Genomic DNA, 18,868 nt, shown 5'->3' on the forward strand with positions numbered 1-18,868 from the left:
CCTTCCCTTGTCAGCAAATAAATGACAGACATGAGCTGTTTAGAGTTTAGAGTGGTGATTGTGACAGTGATAGTCAGCTGTGTGTTATTATGTCCATGTTGAACAGATCATACAGAATAGGACTAGTGACCCACAGCCTCCCAATGGAAGACGAGGTAGCAGGGCTGTGTGTCTGACGCAACACATGGCTGCGCTCTAACCTCACTGATCTTCAGACAGCGCATGGCTAAAACTGTCACCCCTCAGCTATTTCAGAATTAGAAACACGCTGCTTTGTGTGCTGTTGGGTTTTATTTTGAGGGTCTGTGATTACATTTTTGTCTTGTTGCACTAACTTGATCTAACTTACTAATAATGTGCACACAAGCTTATCATGATAAATAACCCTTATATCTAATGCGTAAAGCACACATTTCTCAAACACTTTAACCTGGAACAGACCATAGGTCTGTCTGGATTTTGTGCTGTTAATTTATTGAAATCTCTGCATGTCTGTCTGCTTGTTTGAACTGTCCTGCACTGAACCGTTTCCTCTGATTTGATGTCTACTTGCTGTTTTCTCTTTTTGTTTGTGTCCCCTTGTGTGTGTTTGTGTTGCTGCTTGTGTGTTTGCATGTTTTTTGTAGTTCTGATTCTGACCCCTTGGTTGTAAATATCTCTGATGAAATGGTCAAAACCGCAGCGTGGAAAGCAGTGAACTCAAGTGCAGAGTCATGTGCCCAACCTGAGAAACGTAGCCGCAGGTAGCTATGCCATCTCACAGAGCCCCTCCTTCAAACTTCATGAATATAATAAAAGAAATACATTCATAATTACAGACTTTTTTTTTATGTGAAGCAAGTTAAAGCATATGTTACACTGTTGGAAACAGAACAGAAGCTTATTGCTGCCTGGAAGGTCAGAAACTAGTCTGATATCTAATGCTGGATGCTGCATATTAAAGCTCTTGTCGGGAGTTCTTAGCTTGTCAAATTAAAGCTACAGTATTTTTTGTTATTTTGCACGGAAATGTCTATTAATTAAAAATGACTGACCTAGTTCCAGAATGCCTTGCGAGTAGCTCGCAGCCTATACCAGAAAAGCCACTTTTGACAGCTTTTCCCCCTCTTTATGAGAAATTCATCCATGAAACCAAAATGTCAGTTTACTATTTAGTAAAAAAAAACATATGGAGTGCCATTTTTGTTGAACGGAGTCCTCAATTCAAAACACGAAGAACAGCAGAGATAGGTGGCGCTTAACAGAGCTGGTCTCTACTCATCTTACATTGTTTATGTTTTCACAGAGAGACACTTGATGGCTTTTAACACAAGTAGACAGATCTGGTTTAGAATAGTCACAGCATAATCACTCCTACATAAGCATAAGCCCTTTCAACTGCAAGGTCTACACAACTGGTAGTAGATTTTTTCTGTTTGAGAGAAATCTCTCAACCACCTGACAGAAGTTCCCATTTTCAGTAACCCTCCACCCTAAAAAAAACATGAATTTTCACATGCTCACTGCGTCCCTCATCTCTTCCCCCCTTGTGTATTAGCCAGGAGAAGGTGGCCTGCGTTAGAGTCGATGTTAGCCCAGACACACCAGGAGGAGGCTCCACTGCGGAGGCCTTCCTGTGATCAAAGGGAGGCCCTCATCCCCTCCTGACACCTCCTCCCACACAACACTCTACCCTGCTGACGGGCGCCATCCTGGTGGTAAAGAAGGGAGAGCATTTCACTGCTGCAGCGTGCCCTTCCTCAGGGTTGCGGGCGAGCTCCCACAGGACGGCCAGTCCTACTCCAAACAAGTCACGAAGTGTGCGGCTCGATTGCAGACTGCTGATGATGCCCTGCAGAGTGCACACCTCAGAGGGATGAAAGAATTCTGCTGTTACTGCCCACCGATGCTCACTGTTTAGGAACTCTAGGAAACTCATCTCCCATTAAAACCGCAGATGCCAAAGGAACGGGCCTCACTGGTGGGGATCTTGGACTGCTTGGACAGAATTTTACTGTATAACTCTGTTATTTTATTACTTTAGCTGGTCCTAGTGTTGTTCATTTTCACCATAAGCTCTCCAGCACTGTTTGTTTTCATGTACAAAAACTTTACCAGCTTCAGAAGTCATTAGATTAAAGCCATACAGGCACAGTCAGTGTCAGCGGATTATGTTTCATCACTGATCTGATACTGTTATGAAAAGAATCTGCTATGGTCTTAGCAAAAATCAGACAATATACATGCCTGTTTTGATACAATGGTAACAAAAAAGTCCTGAGCATTGGATTTGAGTTGCTTTTTTATCACCAAAAATTGCAGGCAAACTCCTCTCTACTATCTAGACTGTACAATACTGAAATGTCACCTACATATTTGTGCAATTCAGACAGTTCCCTCTCTTTTGCTCATGGCAACATTTGGTTAAAGATAGCACTGAAGATCTGAAGTTTCAGATAAGCTTCAGTGCTTTTTACACCATCCATCATGAAAATATTGTATTGATTTATGTTGCCTTCAAATGGAACTCGTGGTGAGGTTTTGACGTGAACTTGAAGCTTGCAGAAAATCTGACTACCATAAAAATGAGGCTGTAAATACAATCTCATTTGAAGGCACCATTAGAGCGTATGGTATCAAAAAGTATCGCAGGTGTTAAGGCACAAACCAAAACAGAGGTACATTCGGATAGTACCACAGCACACTACTACTATTCATACATCTTTGTAGGATGTCATGAATCATCTCTCCACTCAGTATTGATATTGCTGTTGTTGAGTTTTTTTTCACTGAAAACCTCACTGTTCATATTGTATGTGCTGTTATAGAAGTATGTAATGTGTGTTATTTTCATATGTAACATAGTAGAAACCTACATCAGAGGCCATATAAAGTCTGTACTGTACAGGAAGCACTTTGCCAGTATAGTTTCTTACCGAAAACAGATTATGGTGTATTACTAATAATGATAATAATAATAATAATAATAATAATAATAATAATAAATCTCGTCCTCTCACGGTATCTATAGAGCTGTAGTTCAAACGTCAGTGAAAAAGCTCAGGAATCTTGAGTGATTTCTGATTGTGGTCACTTTGTATTTTTGTCACAAGGCAGTGATAATTAACTGTATTCCTTTCATGGCTGGTATTACACCTATTTTAATAAATGCTGTAAATCATAAAATAGGTACGGTGCAGAGTAAAGAAAAAGAGAATATTCATGACTTTAGAAAGTTGCACCTGTTTTATACTGTCTGTATTATTGTTGCTATTATTGCGTCTGTGTGTGTGCTGTAGAGATAAATGTGTATGTTTAGCTCTGCAAATCATTTTATGCAAAATATTTCTACAGTAAATGTACAAACGATTATATTATGAAGTTCTTATTTTGCTACGTGCAGTCGTGTTTTAGCAATAAGTATCCCATACTGTGCGCTGTATGGACTCATGAACGTGGCTACTGTCAGGCAGATAATAACTAGTGTGATGATTTCTGTGTGTAGCTACAGTGACTGATTTGGACATTAGCTTACGTGCCTTGTCGGAGCTCATTGTGTATGTTGTGTTCAGAACGGATGTGCAGGTACACACAAGGTGGCACACAAACGCCAAAGACAAAGGATCAATACTTTCAGAGTGCAGCAGCAAATGGCTCATCATGTCTGTTCTCTCACATCTTTGTGAAGGTGGTAGCCTCATTATCCATTTATCCTCCATGGAAACGTAACGTCTGTGTGTGTTTACTGTCACAGCTCTAGTATTTGCTCACACTTAAAGCTCTGTAATCAATATTGAGGTACTGTTTATTTTTTAATGATCAGTGAATGTCAAATGATTGTACATCAAAAATGTAGTCAGTGACATTTTGCCAAACGTCTGTTTTTAAATCAGATTTTTATTTCCCTGCATATATGGACCATTTGATATAAAATGTGAGGTATCTGGTCTGTTGAAGCATCACAATAAAGCGAACATCCAACATTTGTGTACTTAAAATTTCATTTTAATAGTGTTTATTTTGATGAAAAATGCCCTATTTTGACATGTATTTATTTCAACATTAGAGGTTGATGTTTAGAGAAGAAACCAGGAGATTTAACCCTTTACCATCACTTAGTAAAAATGTATTTGTTGTGATGTACAGACACATGACATCAATGAAGCACACAGCATCTCTGAACGATGACTTTTCTGTCATGGCTGATTGGTGCAAAGCAATAAAAGTGAATACATCGGGATGTTTTCTGTCTTCTTTTGTTTTTCTATCATTTTTATTGGAAATTATGCTCCTACTTTGGTCTGGTATTATTTTATAGATAATTATTTTAAAACCTGTTTTGTTGGCTTTGTCCACCTTAGCATCTCTGAGCTGTGGCCTTGACAAAAAGAGCTATTTTGTTTTTGTTTTGTTTTTTTAATCAGGTTTTATTTTGATTCTGTGCTTTGTGTTTAATGGTTACACTCTATGGTTATGTCTCTGTGAAGTCAAAGGGTTATTAAAGCCAGCTGCAGGATGGAGACCCCCTTACGGAGCCTGAACTGGTGGTGATGGAGAAAAGGATGAAGGATATGATGTGGAGGGGCCATCTGAAGATCTGGACCAGACACTGATGATCTGCATATGAACACTGAGGATGTGGATCGGACTCTGATCCAAATCTGGACACTAAAGACCTGGATGTGTGGATGTGGACACTAGGTGTAACAGGTGATCCCTGCTGCACGGCAGAGTGAGAGAGAGAAGGGGTGTGGTGCGGCAGAAGAGAGTTTATTAACTGTAGACACCTGTGAGCTGAGTGTGAGAAAAGGAGCAACGAGCGATCCTCAGTGTGTGGTGGCAGGACTACACTCAAGTCCTCTTTGGGATATTCCCATCCTGATCCTGGCTACAACTCTCCTAACTGCAGGTTCACCACATTTCTCTCTCCCACACTTATCTTTCACATTTTCTTTCCTGTACATTATACACGTATTTTTGGTTTGGGCTTAAGAAGCCTTGGCCATTGAATTTGTGGAGTTTGATTTTGCTTGAACTTTTGGGGGACTTTTGATTTATGAACTGTTTGAACTTGGGGAACATTTGATTTGAGTTTGCTTTACTTTTAAATGATCAGCTTAATGGTCTGTCTGGTGCTGAGTTTAAATCACAATAATACAAATATTTTCTGGCCTTTACTTACGCTACAACCCATCATCTGAACCTGGAAATTGAGGATGTGGATCCAGACACTAATGATCTACATCTGGAAACTCAGGATCTGGACCAGACCCTGATTATTTAAATCTGTTTACTGAGGATGTGGATCCCAGAATCAGGACACTGATTTTGTGGACCTGAACACTAAGATGAACCCCAGAATCTGGATGCTGGGGATGTGGACCTGGACACTGATTATCTGAATTTGGGCAGTGTTGATGTGTATCTTGAAACTAGTAATCTAAATTTTGACTCTTAAGTTTTGGACCCCGTCCAAATTATTTAAATCTAGTTATGAGGATGTGGACCCTGGACAGTGAAGATCTAAATCTGGACACAGTCATGTGGACAGAGATGAGCAACATTTTTCTTGTTTGAACTTTTGCTAAGGTTCAGTTTCACGTAAAAGCTGAAGTTGATTTCAGAGATGTCACACATATTCAGTGATCAACTGAATATGAACACAGCTGTGATTCAGAGGCAGGCATTAAGCTGCAAAAAAACACTTTTATTCATCTCAAAAACCAAAATATGAAAACAAAAAGATAACTGTTTTCCCACAAACTCCTATAGCACTACATTTTACGTGAAACTGAGCTGTTGCTAAGCAACCCAAAAATTCTCCTACACTTTTGTTACTTTGTATATCTCCATGGTGACCATAGATCAATGTAATTTTATTTACATTTATTTGAATTATTTAAATGACCATGCAGATAACAAAGGCAGCCTGCTGTGATGTTGATTTGCAGTATCCAGAACACCAAACTTAAGCAAACTTAAAAAATAATTCTGACAAAAGTTCTTGATGTGCAGAAGCCTTAAGAGGGTATAAATACATTTTATTTATTTTTTTACCCATATTTCCACATTAGGTACATTTTCAGTTTTTCCCTCAGGACCTTTACACTTACCTCATTATCCTGAGTTAACAAAGCTGGTTTCCCAATGATAATGCACTGATCTGATATCATGTCTAGAAAACAACCAAAATGTTCATGTCATTACAGGAAACTGAGCAAAATATGTGCTTGCGTGCATGTCCTTTTTAAACCTGTTTGTCGAAACTGCAACTTTTTTTATTAAATACATTTGAACAGCTGACATTTTTTCTGGATTTTGAGTCTTGATTTATCATTAAAGGTGTGGTGGTGGGTACACTTGAGAACCAGTGCTCTTTATCCGCACTCATGAATCACATCAAAGATATTTCAGATAAGAGTGTACAAACAGTATAATTTCAGAAAAAAAAAAATAACTCAATTGTTTTTAGCTGCTGAACACCGAACTATCTGTTGCATTTTTTATGAACCATTTTGAGGGTTTTTTCTTTTAACAATCATGTTTAAAGTTAGTTAATTTTCAGTAAAGCTATGGTGTCTTAATAAACGTAGTGGTGGTTGAGCTACAAAGATAAAATGTAAAGGTCAAGTCCCATCTAAAAGCCCTAGGTGTTTTTCATGATCATGACAGAGGGTGGCAGCAGAGATCAGTCTTACATTGCTGAAATTCATCATTTCATCTGCATCGTCTTTTCATATAACTACAGCTATTTTAGATGCAAGTTTGTGTGTTTGTGAGCAAAGTACAAACCAATCACTGCAGCACGGTGCTGGGATAAGGGTCACTCAAGTTTCTGCAACACATTGATTTTTTAAAAGCATGTGGTCACACTCATCAAACATGACCACTAAGGCTACAATACTAAGTTCTAGTTCTCACTGAATAAACGATTTTCAAATGTATTGCTTCCCATATTAGAATAGAGGCCATGATTCTCTGATTACTGATCTTATATGGCGTCCTCACCATGACTGAAGTTTAATAAATGTGATTATTACAGTAAGTACACGTTAGGATAATGGACACAGTCATTTGACAGAAATCAATTATTTTATCCTACATGATCTGTGAAAAGTGTCAGTGCCTTGTGTAACAAGACAATAAGAGCTAGACTCTTTTACATTTAGAGATTTAATAGCGCACTGCAGCCAGCATCACTCACTAACACAACACACACTATGTGTTCAGACACATTTAATAAACTCTCATGTTATCACAGGGGCTACATGATTGATTTATCCACTCAGGTCCAGCTTTGGACTTGTGCTGCCCTTTTAAATTGTCTCATTTGGATACAAACAACATAACAAAAAATCTTTACATACACGTAAAACTATTTCAACAGAAAACGCAGCTTCATAAAGTAACAAAATCCAGTTGGTTAATCAAAAGTAGTGCTTAAGATTTATAAATGTGCCTTTGTCCCTATTTCATAAGTAAAAGAAGTAACACATTTTGGACTATTTATACAAGACATGTCTAGTCCTCCTTGTATGTAGCAGGTTAACTAAAAATCCTGTCATCCAACAGTTTGTGTATTTATTCGGACAAAAAAAGCCCTCCTTAATAAGGGTTCATTTCCTTTTTTCAGGTTAAATCAGTCACTTGTGTCTTGGCTCAAAGTCTTGGATATGTCATAAAATAACAAAGAGGAAAAGTTAACACTGCACTGTTACAGGAGCAGGTCAGCTATCTGTCCTCCTCTTAAAGAAAAAAGAAAGAAACTACGTGCTCCTGTTGAAATGAGTGGGGGCTTGTGGTTCAGTTAGCAGCGTTTGGCGGCCCCTCAGGGATGAGGGACATGAAGAAGGTGATGATGAAGGACCACGTGGAGGACAGGAAGCCTGTGTGAGGGCCGCTGTTTGGATCGTCAGCTCCCTCCTCCCCGCTTTCCCCATCATCATCTGAGCCGTCATCCATCAGACCGTCCTGCAAGTGATACGGTCAGTTTATAAGAAGGAAAGAGTAACAACGACACTTAAATGACTGATAAATTTAGCGGAGAAGTAATCAGCTTGAGTGGTAGCTCCCCAAGTCAAAGTACTACTTTGTGTATAATCACTAAGATTTCTGACATCAAGATAAAATGAATTAAATCTATTAAGATCCCCGCAGTCTTGAGCAATCTTGTCAAAGCTGAAAGAGATATGAGACAGATACCACTTCTTGCAGGTCCAGGTTGTGCAGCTCTGCCTCCATCTCATCCTGGTTGGCTCTGTCAGGAAACAGTTCATTCTCCAAGTTAAAGGGAAACCAGCCGGCCTGATGCCTGCAAACAAAAACAACAGAAGGAGATTCTAAACTTCTTGGGTTCTGGGCTAAAAGTATAAAAAATGAAAAGCTTTGTCCACAATAAGGAGCTCAGAAAATCTAATTTTTATGTCTGCTTTCATAAACCCAGTCATATACACAATACAAGAGTTGATAGAACTCTAAACTTGGTATGGACTATCACCCCCTGGTAATTTTTCATTGCAATACACAGGAATCCCTCTAACAAAATAGAAAATCAGGGGACAATTACAGCCTTTTAGTGCCTTTAATTATGAAGTTTAATAAAAAAAAATTACTATTCAGCAGACTGAGCACTCACAGGTAGAGCACCAGCATGGCCATCATCACCATAATGAAGCGACTGAACGATGAGTAGAAGTAAACGACACTGAGTAAGATTGCAGCGCGTGAAAACGTGTACACCCAGTCCAGCCAATCCCGGTTCAGCTCTTCCTCATTGAGAACCTCCCCTCCCTGGGCGTTCATCTGAACTTCAGGATTGACGACACGGCGATTCCTCTGAGGTCGCTCACCCACCTGATCCTGCTGGTTAGACTGAGTGGAGGGCTGCTCTGTGTGCAAGGGCTGAGAGGAGGCAGCCAGTAACTGGCTGCAAGGACAGAAGAAGAGAGAACTTTTACTTCTGACAGTCTCAGGAAACATTCAGGAGTTATCTGGGAACAGAAACATGACAGGACTTACTAATGCATGTAGTACTGCCGGGCGTAAAGCTGCTGCCACCACAGCAGTGTCATGGGGTTGTAATAGGCAGCCATGTTGGTGGGAGGAGCTGACATTGGGGGGTACTGATTCCAGCTGGGAAAAAAGACAAGTTTCAGTGATAAAATGGCAAGATTTGATCTGTTTGTGAAAACACAGACACACCCTCAATCAAGACATAGAAATATAGTTTCAAGTGTATAACTGACAAAGATATTCCTCAATACAAAATGCAGTTTTAAAAAGATAACTTCATTTAATGCAGGAAAAAAAGCCAAACCTACCTGGCCCCATGTGAAAAAGTAATTACCCCCTAACAAGTGGTTTTGGCCTTGAAACTCTCCCATGATGCCATTTTTATCCAGTCTCTTTCTTATTGTTTAATCATGAACAGTGACCTTAGCTGAATCAAGTGAGGCCTGCAGGTCTTCAGATGTTCTGGATTCTTTTGTTGACACACTTTAAATCATTTTTGTGGAAAACTTCTTATTGAGTGGCACAAAATTGTGGTTATATGACGTTCCTGTTTCCATAGGAGTGGAGGGAGTTTGTCCCAGAGCCTGCAGCTGTATTTAAACCAGGGGCAAACCAATATAGATTTAGAGCAAATACAGACAGCGATTAGTATTTGTTCATTAGACAGACAGAAAGGTTAAAAATTAGCCTTTAATGTTGGTAATTTCAATGTTACATTTACAACACAAAAAGGTGATGATAGGATGCAAACTTTTTATTAACAAAGAACCAAATACTTCATTAACTTAAATAGAGATGGATATGGCTACTGCTCACGTGACGTCTAGCCTGTCAGATAGTATTAATGGTGGGGCAGTGGAGAATTAAAACAGAACCACAGAAGAGGACGCAAGCCTCAACAGAGCTAAAGTAGTGCACTTAGAAAAAAATATGTGCAATTGGCAAAATAAAAAAGCTGATAATCAGCAAAATGCTGGATACTGGCCCTGATGATCAGCCAGATCAATAATCAGTTGACCCGTAATTTAAATCCTCCACCTTGATTGTGGGTACCCCATTTGTCCCATCAGACTGAGTTCACTCTGTGCCAGAGCGTGAGTGAGGATGGAGTAGTTTAAGAGAGGCCATGTGTGTATTTATCAGCTGTCTCCAAATAAAAAGACCAAAAACAAGATCTGAGAGATTGTGATGTTACATCCAGCATGCTAGATAGAAACACTCAGCATGTTTTTAAATCAAATCTGTCATCAGTCTGCCGAGATTTTACACCAAATCTGTCAATTTCTGTGTCTCATGTCATTTTTTTTCTCCTGCAGATTTCTAAAAAGGCACAAAGCATCCTGTGATTGCTGGAGGTACACAGAGACACGAGATTGTATTTGGTACTCAGAAGTACATACCCATCTCCTACTAGATATCAAAGCCTGTTCTCCCCCAGGATAGATAACAGTTTGATTTGGTATTCTTCAGTCTTATCGTTACTTCCACTGTGAGTACAAGCTGCTGTCACTCCTCACAGTGAATCCATTAACACTTTCTCATCAGTTTATTTATATTACATTTATTAGACAGGAAATCATGCTGCATATTCAGTATTATCCTATGGAACACAAGCAAGAAAGGACTTCAGTTTTAACTTTTCTTACAAGCTGCACATTATCAATTCAAAACATATTTTTAATCCATGAGCTGGATGTAACTTGAAAACAGGAATTGAGTACTGCTGAGTGGTCTTTTATATTTTGATGGTGTAGTGAATTTGCTCACCAAGGCATCCTAAACCTCTGCACTGCGGTACTTATCAAACTTTAAGCAGCCAAATATCTTACCTGTGCATTAACTGTGCATACATATGGGGGTCTGGAAAGTGTCCAGCTCTCTGTCTGAGTCCATCACTGCTCTCTGCTGTAGATGACTGGCTCTGCTGACCAGGTAAAGAACTAGAAGAGTTTTGCTGTGACTGTAATCAGAGAACAGTTCTACTCAGTGATAGTTAACTGTCCTTTAAAGAATGACAGTACAATGACACATTAATAATTCTCAGGGATATGCTGATTACATCAGTGAGCAGGATGATGAAAGACAGCATGCAAATGATCTAATGAATGGAAAGGTATGATAGGTGTGTGTGGCTGACCCACCGTGGGACCGGACGAGCTCTCCTGAGGCTTGTTACTGTGGCTGCGGGGGGGCTTCGGGGAGCTGGGAGGGGTTCTTGAGGCGCACACCAGATGGAGCATATGGTACTCATCCTGCTGTGGATATCAATGCAGCTTATTAACAAACAGAGCACAGGGGATGCATGTTCAAAGAGAAGTCACTGCTGAACTTTATGGCTGGTACCAAAACAGATCAGTTCAAAGCCATTTAAGCCAACTGTTTCAACGGAAATCATAGAAGTTTTATTCATGACATCTGCCTTACCCTGGGAAATATTTTACACATGGAACAACAGATGAATTCAATTTTTAAGTAGATCAAAATCAAAACCTAAGGTTCAATTAAAATCAAAAAGCTGTGATTATATCTAGTGCTCCTGCTGTGCAATAAGAGCAGTTAAATAGGATGTAAAACAGCTCAGTTTAGCTGCCTGCCAATGTAACCCTAAATACAAGGGCCAGATTTAATCTGTAAGACATCTACAATCATATTAATACCATGGCAAATCATCCACGTATGGAGGCCCTCAGTGGACATATAGCTGTAGTTATTTTGGTAACAAGTATGTTATAATTGTTTTCTCTCAAGATCTCGATGTATTTTTCTCATTATCAGAAAGACAAGACAATGCTGGTGGTATTCCTATGATAACAAGTGAATTTCTCAAGACAGAAATAAACACTTTATCACAGGAAAACTAGCATTGTTACTGCGAGATGAAAAATGTCAGGATCTCAAGAAAACAACAAAAATTTGCTTGTTATCATTGGAAAACTGAGTTGTAAAAAACTGCATGTCCGCTTTTGAAATCTAAGCAAGAAATGTACACTATATGGACAAAAGACAATTACACCAACAGGGACGGTAATGGCATTGTATTCCAGCACGCGTACTTTAATATGGAGTTGAAAGCTTTTGTGGGAATGTGTGCCCATTCCTTCTGTAGAGCATTTATGAGGTCAATCTCTGTTCCAATTCATTTCAAAGGTGCTCTGTGAGGGGCAGTCGAGTTCGTCCACACCAAACTCATCAAACCATGTTTTTAAAGTCCTTGCTTTGTGCACTGGGGCACGGTCATGTTGGAATAGAAAAGAGCCTTCCCCAAACTGTTGCTACTACGGTGGAAGCATAGCATTGTCCAAAATGTCATTGAGATTGGCCTTCACTGGAGATAAGGGGCCTAGCCCAAACCCTGAAAAACAGCACAATACCATAATCCCTCCTCCACCAAACTTCACAGTTAGCACAATGCAGTCAGGCAGGTAATGTTCTACTGGCATCTGCCAAACCCAGACTCGCCTATCTGACCGCCAAGAACAGAAGCTTGATTCATCACTCCACAAAACACATTTCACTACTCCACAGTCCAGTGTTCATTTTGGAAGCTATTTTTAATTTTAGTGTTAGTCTTTAGATGAAATGTCTTTTAGTTTTAGTCACATTTTAGTCATTTCTCCACTTTTTAGTTTTAGTCCTTAAAAAGTCCTCCCGTTTTAGTCTTCACTTTTAGTCCAAGCATTTATTCTCTTAGCTAATCTGGTACCAAGTCATGGTAGTGTGTTCTATACACTCTGCAAAACCTGGGGTCCCTGCTTTCTACTGCTAAGAGGCAAAAGAGATACAGCTGCATTGTTTTTTTTTTTGACAGATTTACCACCAGTAGAGAAATATCACGGATTTTGAATGTTAGATAAAAACTACATAACATTTTAGTCTAGTTTTAGTCATCTTGACGAAAACTAACCTTACTTTTTGTCAGGTTTAGTCATCACAGATCTATCTTTTTTAGTCTTAGTCTTAGTTGTTGTTGTGGAAAAAAAAGGCTGTTGACGAATAGTTTTAGTCAACGAATTAACACCGCCACAGTCCAGTGTCAGTGTGCTTCACACCCCTCCATCCAACGCTTGGCATTGGACTTGGTGATGTGAGGCTTGCATGCAGCTGCTCAGCCATGGAAACCCATCCCATGAAGCTCCCGCCACACAATTTTTGTTCTTACATTAATGCCAGTGGAAGTTCAGAGCTCTTCAGCTATGGAATCAAGAGATCACCATGAGCCTCGGCAGTCATTGACCCCACTCTGTGATTTTACATGGTCTTCCACTTTGTGGATAAGTTGCTGTTGTTCCTAAATGCTCAGTCATATGCCCTTGTAGCCCAAACCTTCTGTTGCACCCTCATATTCACTTTTATGCTAATATGACTGAACTGCCTCTGAACTAAAATAAATGGCATTTAATATGCCTTGCCATAAATGTATTTATCTATATAGGGGTTTTGAGTAGTGTGTTCCCTGGAAAGTCAAATGTTGCTTGGCTAACCCAGGGAGCATCTTTTGTTGCAAAGCTTTCATCGCCAAGCAAAACTGTGTGTCCATTATGCAATAAATAGTTAAATGTATGACAAGAGTATTCCTTAATGAATTAGATAAAAACTGTGTGTGACGACTGAACAAAGCAGGTGAACATTACACCCAAAGCTACAAGTGACATTTCACAGCTGCCTCTTCTCTTCTTAGAGAGCTTTCGACAGGGTTTTGCAACCTGGCTGCAAGGATTTTCTCCCATTCTGAAAAGTATTACTGATGTCAGCGGGGGATGCTGGCTGATAAGGCATGACTCAAAGACCACGGGTCACTGAAGTTCAAAGGTGCAGAATGGGGTAGAGGTCATGGCTTTGCGTGGGTCAGTCAAGTTCTCTTCAGCAAACGAGTTCTTAACAGCTCTTCTGTGAGTATGTGAGCATTTTCATGCTTAAAATGAGATGGTCTCCCCCAGAGTTTCCAAAAATAACAAGCACATAATTGTACATTTCACTGAGGCATTAACATTGATTCTGCAAAAATATGAATAAAAAAAACAACATACTGCACTTAAGGCCATAAAGTCTGTCTGGAGCTTTTGTGCTTCTTGTTAGCATTGATGTTCTGATAAAAGAATGTAATCTGAAACAGGGGGAACCTACCTTTCTAAGTACATCCTTCAAGGTAAAGTGGTCCAAAAGCAGCTTCCCAGAATACACCAGCCTCTGGTCCTTTGAGCTCTAAAAGTACAAAGTTAAACTTTTATTGGGGTCACTTGAGAGAAATAGAAATAAGCGAAAACTTTCATCTTCCATCTTCTAGTCTACTCAATACTGATACTACAAAAACTCCAGATCATGCCCAAAAAAGACAGAGATTCAGAGTGTGTAACAAGGATGACATCATTGTGGCCTTAATTAGGATAAACAGGTCTTAACAGTGGATTACACTCAGTAAAACAAGGTCAGAGTGTCTCCTCTTTAAGCCTACATTCACTGCTCCTCCATTCAGGAAGTAAAGATGTTAACCTCTTGATTCCCAATTTAAGTTTCCTTGAAATATGTCTGTGCTCATGTATTACATAAAATACACAAAAAGGGATCAATCTGATGGAAGTTATCTCTGAAACCTGAAACAGAAGCTGTTTGTGTTAACAAAGATTGCATCAGAAAAAGTCCTAGAAGGGGGGGGAACAAGCACAAAGTCAAATCAGCAGCACAATCCAGCAGGAATGTAAACACTGTAAGGACGGACCACAGACTCCTTTACAGCAATTATGGCTGGAGGGCTGCTCCCCTAACTTTGGGATTAGATAGTGGTAAATAGTTTGGTTTCTTTTACAACAACTTAACTGAAATGGGATTTAGAGCAAAAAAAGAGAAATTCAATCAGTGTTTGTTTAGAACGGTCCAAGTCTTAGAATTCAAATTAAGACAAAAGTGAAAAAAAAAAAAAATTCAAGTCTTTGTCTCACTAATGGCAAATCACAAACAGTATTAGGAGTAAACTCTGTAAAGACATCACCAATTTAGCTAAATAGCTAAATATGTGTACAAAAGCAGCATTTCCACTGTGGGAATTTTACCCAGACTACCATGATTGTCTCTGTGTATCTGATATTTCACATATTTTAACCAATACACATACAGATATATTCTAATAATTTTAAGAACAAGTCTTTCCTGTACTAGAATTTACCTGTACCTCTTACTGTGACAGTCTATTTGTCTATATTTTGACATACAACCAAAAAACAATTTATTCCACCATTAATGATAGATGAATCCTTTTAAATATAGACATAATGATTAATAAAGAATTTCTCTGTATTATGTGAACATTATACGAAAACCGTATTTTTGAGAATGAAAAAAAAAACAAGCTTCGTCTAGCTTTATGAGAGCTACAAAAGGAAAAAAGAGATAGTGAGCTTTGTAGTGCATAAAATAAAAAGTGGCAATTTTAAAGGAATAATAAGACAAAGCTATGAAAACTGTATGAATTAAAAACACCATGTTACTTCTGTAAACTTGTTTAAAGTATGGGGTTGTCACGATAACAGAATTTTTAAACTTTGATACAATTCTTGTACTACCTCGATTTTAAAAAAGTTGGGGCACTGTGTAAAATGTAAATAAAAACAGAATGCTATGTTTTACAAATCTCAAAAATCAATACTTTATACACAATTAACAATAAACAAAATATCATATGTTACTCCAAACTGAGACATTTTACCATATCATGAAAAATGCAAGCTCATTTTGAATTTGATTGCAGCAATACATCTCAAAAAAAGTAGGGACAAAGCAACAAAAGGCTGGAAAAGTCAGTGGTACTATTAAAAAACTGCTGGGGGAGCATTTTTCAGCTCATTGGGTTAACTGGTAACAACGGAGCATTTTATAAAGGTAGAGTCTCTCAGAAGAAAAAAAAATGGCACAGGTTAAGCAATCTGCAAAAAACAAAAACACATCTAAAAAACTGTGGATGAATTTCAAAGAAATGTTCCGGCAAAACTGCACGGACTCTGGTTACCCCACCATCTACAGTACATAATGTCATCAAAATATTCAGAGAATCTGGAGAAATCTCTAGGTGCAATAGACAGGGGTGAGGGTCAATACTGGATGCTTGTGATCTTTGAGCCCTCGGGTAGCACTGCATTAAAAGAATTCAATTTGAGGACTTAGTAACACTTCCAGCAGTCACTGATTTTAAACACAGTTCACCGTACCATCCATAAATACAAGTTAAAGCTGTATCATGCAAAAAAGAAGACATATGTGAACAAGATCCAGATATGCAGCTGCCTATTCTGGACCAAAGATCATTTAAAATAGACTATAGCAATATGGAAAAAATGTTCAACACATTGTCTTAATTGCAAGCAATACGCAAGCAACATTCTAGTAATGTGTTTGAGAAGACTGCAGTCTTTTTTATAGATTCAAGCCTTTCCTTAGCAATAGTCCAACAATACACAGCAAATTTTCTTACTATTGTTTAGTTACTATTGGTTAGTGCCAGGAAGGGAAAATTGGTCACATGTGCCTGATATTAGTTTATCTCTAACCTTGTTCTATCTGTCACACTAAGCAGTTAAACTGCTTCATTCAAGCCAGCAAAAAATCCAAACCTCCTTGTGATTTGACTTTTGAGATGTCAGAGTACAGTAGCTCAGACCACTGGAGGCTTCAACAACCCCCTGAGACTTACTCATACTCTCTCTCATACCGAGTGTGTAAAGTCAAATACTCACAGGTTTGCTTGGGTATACATCAGACAGATGAGCTTTGAGCTTCTCCACAGTCCAGTTCTGACAACAGTTGATGGTCTGGTCATTGTACTTTTGGTTGGGTGCCCTGATGACAAGAGTCACAAGACCGTCCACAACACTTGGATCCATGACACAAAATCATTTGTCTCAGGTGAATAAAAAGGTTCTATTTTAGGTCCGCTGAGTACTTTTCTTCTTAATCCCTCCGGGCTACCATAGGAGCAGTAATGTTATGTAAAGTCGGATGATGTTAATCTGCATCAGCAAGGTGTTCCTGTGGTTTGTTCAAACGGGACACAGCTGGAGCCTGATGAGTGGCAAGAAAACAGGATTAGCTTGATTACAACAAATCATTAGTCAAGTGTTATTTTGTTATCACCAACAAGTAAACAGCCCAGATATAAAAATATGAATATGATATGGCGTATAACGTCATAGTTTATTTGACAAGGGGTTAATCACTACTGTCATGATTGCGCTGGATTATATAACACTCTGAAGCACATTTAACTTAATGACAACCAATGTTACTTTGTTACAACGCGATGACTGCCTCGTTTTAACAAGCTGTGGGACAAAAAACGTCTTACAAAACAACCATCCAGTCCTGTTAGTGAGTAATAGAGCACTTGCTATGCTAACGTTAGCGTCGGAAGGTTTTCTGACACTGACGGCTTTTAACTTTCGCCAGAAGGGGCGTTAGCGAAAGAAAATAAGATTAACTGTTTATAAAAGCACTTATATGAAACAAAATTGAGATAAATTCCGTTTACCTGCCCAGTTCAGTCCTAGAGACAGAAGTACACAGCCTACTTAGGACTCCAATCCTTGGCTGAACCGGGATGAACCTACTGGGTCCTCTTCTTCATGGCTTTCGGATGGTATTTTTACGTGTTTACCATTATTACCGCCATCTAGTGGTAAATTTGAATCATAGCACCCAGTTTGAAAATGGCTGGAGGTTATGGGACTCCCACAGTCAGTGTCTTTTGATGTGTTTTATTTGGGTTATTTAATAAAAGTACACAGATGTCACCAAAGTCACACGTTAAAAAGCATAACTTAAGATGTTATTGTCACAAATAATCTGATTGGTTGGTGTTTTCCCCCATTTTACCTCCTGTTTTTCCACAATTCCATTTACAACCCAATTTTTTTAAAACACCGGGCAGAGGTCAAGCTCAATGGCATCTCTTTTGTCCAGACCTTTGCAACCCTGGTAATATGCCTGGAGCCAGCCAGTGGTTTTAAGTCTCTTGGGACATCCATAGAATGAGTGGGAGCTCTCAGCAACCCTATATAACATGCCCTGAGGGTAAGATAAGATAAGATATTCCTTTATTAGTCCCACAAGAGGATTTTTGAAAGATAATATGTTCAATATTCAATCATAATAATATTCAATAGTATTCTCTCAGTGTTTACTTCTCACATCCACCCCTAACTCTGCCCTAAAGGCGTAGACTTTGTTATTTATCCAGCTGACTATTTTCCCATACCCCTGGTTATATACAACGAAATTAGTCCCGATTTTGTCCCCATGCAGCTTACACCTTACATATATGCCTTATTTCAGCCTCAATTTTTTGACCCAAACATGCCTTAATGTTCTGTACAGTACTGTATATTCATAGTATATGACCTTAAAAAAGGGTCCAGATGGGGAACAACAAATATGCAACTTTATATTTGATGTTTCTCGAATTTAATTGGTGAATGACTTCTTTGCCCTGGAACATGAATTGATAGGGTTCACTTTTTCAATTAGAGGGACTTGCCTGCCATCTAGTGGTACCAAAGTGGAACAACTCTGTCTGCTATGAGTCTACTGGCGTTTGTGGCCAATATAGCTGATCCTGAATCTGGTTCAGTATGCACTTTATTTGAATAGAGGTTAGAAAGAGCCTCCTGTGAGAAAAAACAAGTAATTCTACAGATACAGATAATGAATTAATGACAGTGACATGTTTGAAATTTGCCAATAAAACCTTGAGTCATGGCCCTTAAAATCTTAAACAAGACACATCTGGAAAAGTATCTAGTACAGCCTATGAAACATTAAAAAGATGAAAAATCAATTATGTACAGATATATTCCCTATACAACATAAAAGAAACAAACTTTCATATACATAA

The 18,868-nt window shown here is 38.8% G+C and overlaps 2 protein-coding genes across 12 annotated transcripts in view; one reads left to right on the top strand and one right to left on the bottom strand.

Moving 5' to 3' along the window:
* The window catches only part of LOC121523335 (sodium bicarbonate cotransporter 3-like), a 63,156-nt gene extending 59,365 nt beyond the window's left edge, over positions 1-3,791 (top strand). For 6 of the 10 annotated variants that reach the window (XM_041808170.1, XM_041808172.1, XM_041808176.1 and 3 more), the window contains 2 exons: positions 627-743; positions 1,538-3,791. In XM_041808170.1, coding sequence (XP_041664104.1) covers positions 627-743; positions 1,538-1,619 — 199 coding nt within the window. In that variant the 3' untranslated portion in view covers positions 1,620-3,791. Of the gene's footprint in view, positions 1-106; positions 156-626; positions 744-1,537 lie in introns of all 10 variants that reach the window. The other 4 variants (XM_041808175.1, XM_041808178.1, XR_005993045.1 and 1 more) reach the window with 3 other exon arrangements.
* Positions 3,792-7,200: 3,409 nt separating this feature from the next.
* Positions 7,201-17,600, bottom strand: LOC121523338 (homocysteine-responsive endoplasmic reticulum-resident ubiquitin-like domain member 2 protein). 2 transcript variants are annotated; one of them, XM_041808185.1, is made up of 9 exons: positions 17,507-17,600; positions 16,716-17,040; positions 14,116-14,193; positions 11,133-11,243; positions 10,821-10,951; positions 8,998-9,111; positions 8,615-8,905; positions 8,182-8,290; positions 7,201-7,950 (listed from the first exon to the last, which is right to left on the bottom strand). In XM_041808185.1, the coding sequence occupies exons 2-9, from the start codon at positions 16,860-16,862 to the stop codon at positions 7,783-7,785; spliced, it is 1,149 nt and encodes a 382-aa protein (XP_041664119.1). In that variant the 5' UTR covers positions 16,863-17,040; positions 17,507-17,600; the 3' UTR covers positions 7,201-7,782. The 2 variants fall into 2 exon arrangements, with proteins under 2 accessions (XP_041664119.1, XP_041664118.1); XM_041808184.1 differs by having other exon boundaries at positions 11,133-11,246.
* Between the last annotated feature and the right edge of the window lie 1,268 nt (positions 17,601-18,868).

Source organism: Cheilinus undulatus, linkage group 16 (assembly GCF_018320785.1).
Source record: "Cheilinus undulatus linkage group 16, ASM1832078v1, whole genome shotgun sequence".
In the NCBI taxonomy this organism is placed as follows: Eukaryota; Metazoa; Chordata; class Actinopteri; order Labriformes; family Labridae; genus Cheilinus; species Cheilinus undulatus.

Excerpts from the sequence above, each read along its gene's own strand:
- LOC121523338 (XM_041808184.1), bottom strand. The coding sequence starts at position 16,862 with ATGGATCCAAGTGTTGTGGACGGTCTTGTGACTCTTGTCATCAGGGCA. Across the intron at positions 11,247-14,115 it reads TGAAGGATGTACTTAGAAAG|CAGGATGAGTACCATATGCT; the intron begins GTAGGTTCCCCC and ends TGATATCCACAG. Across the intron at positions 9,112-10,820 it reads TATGCACAGTTAATGCACAG|CTGGAATCAGTACCCCCCAA; the intron begins GTAAGATATTTG and ends CTTTTTTCCCAG.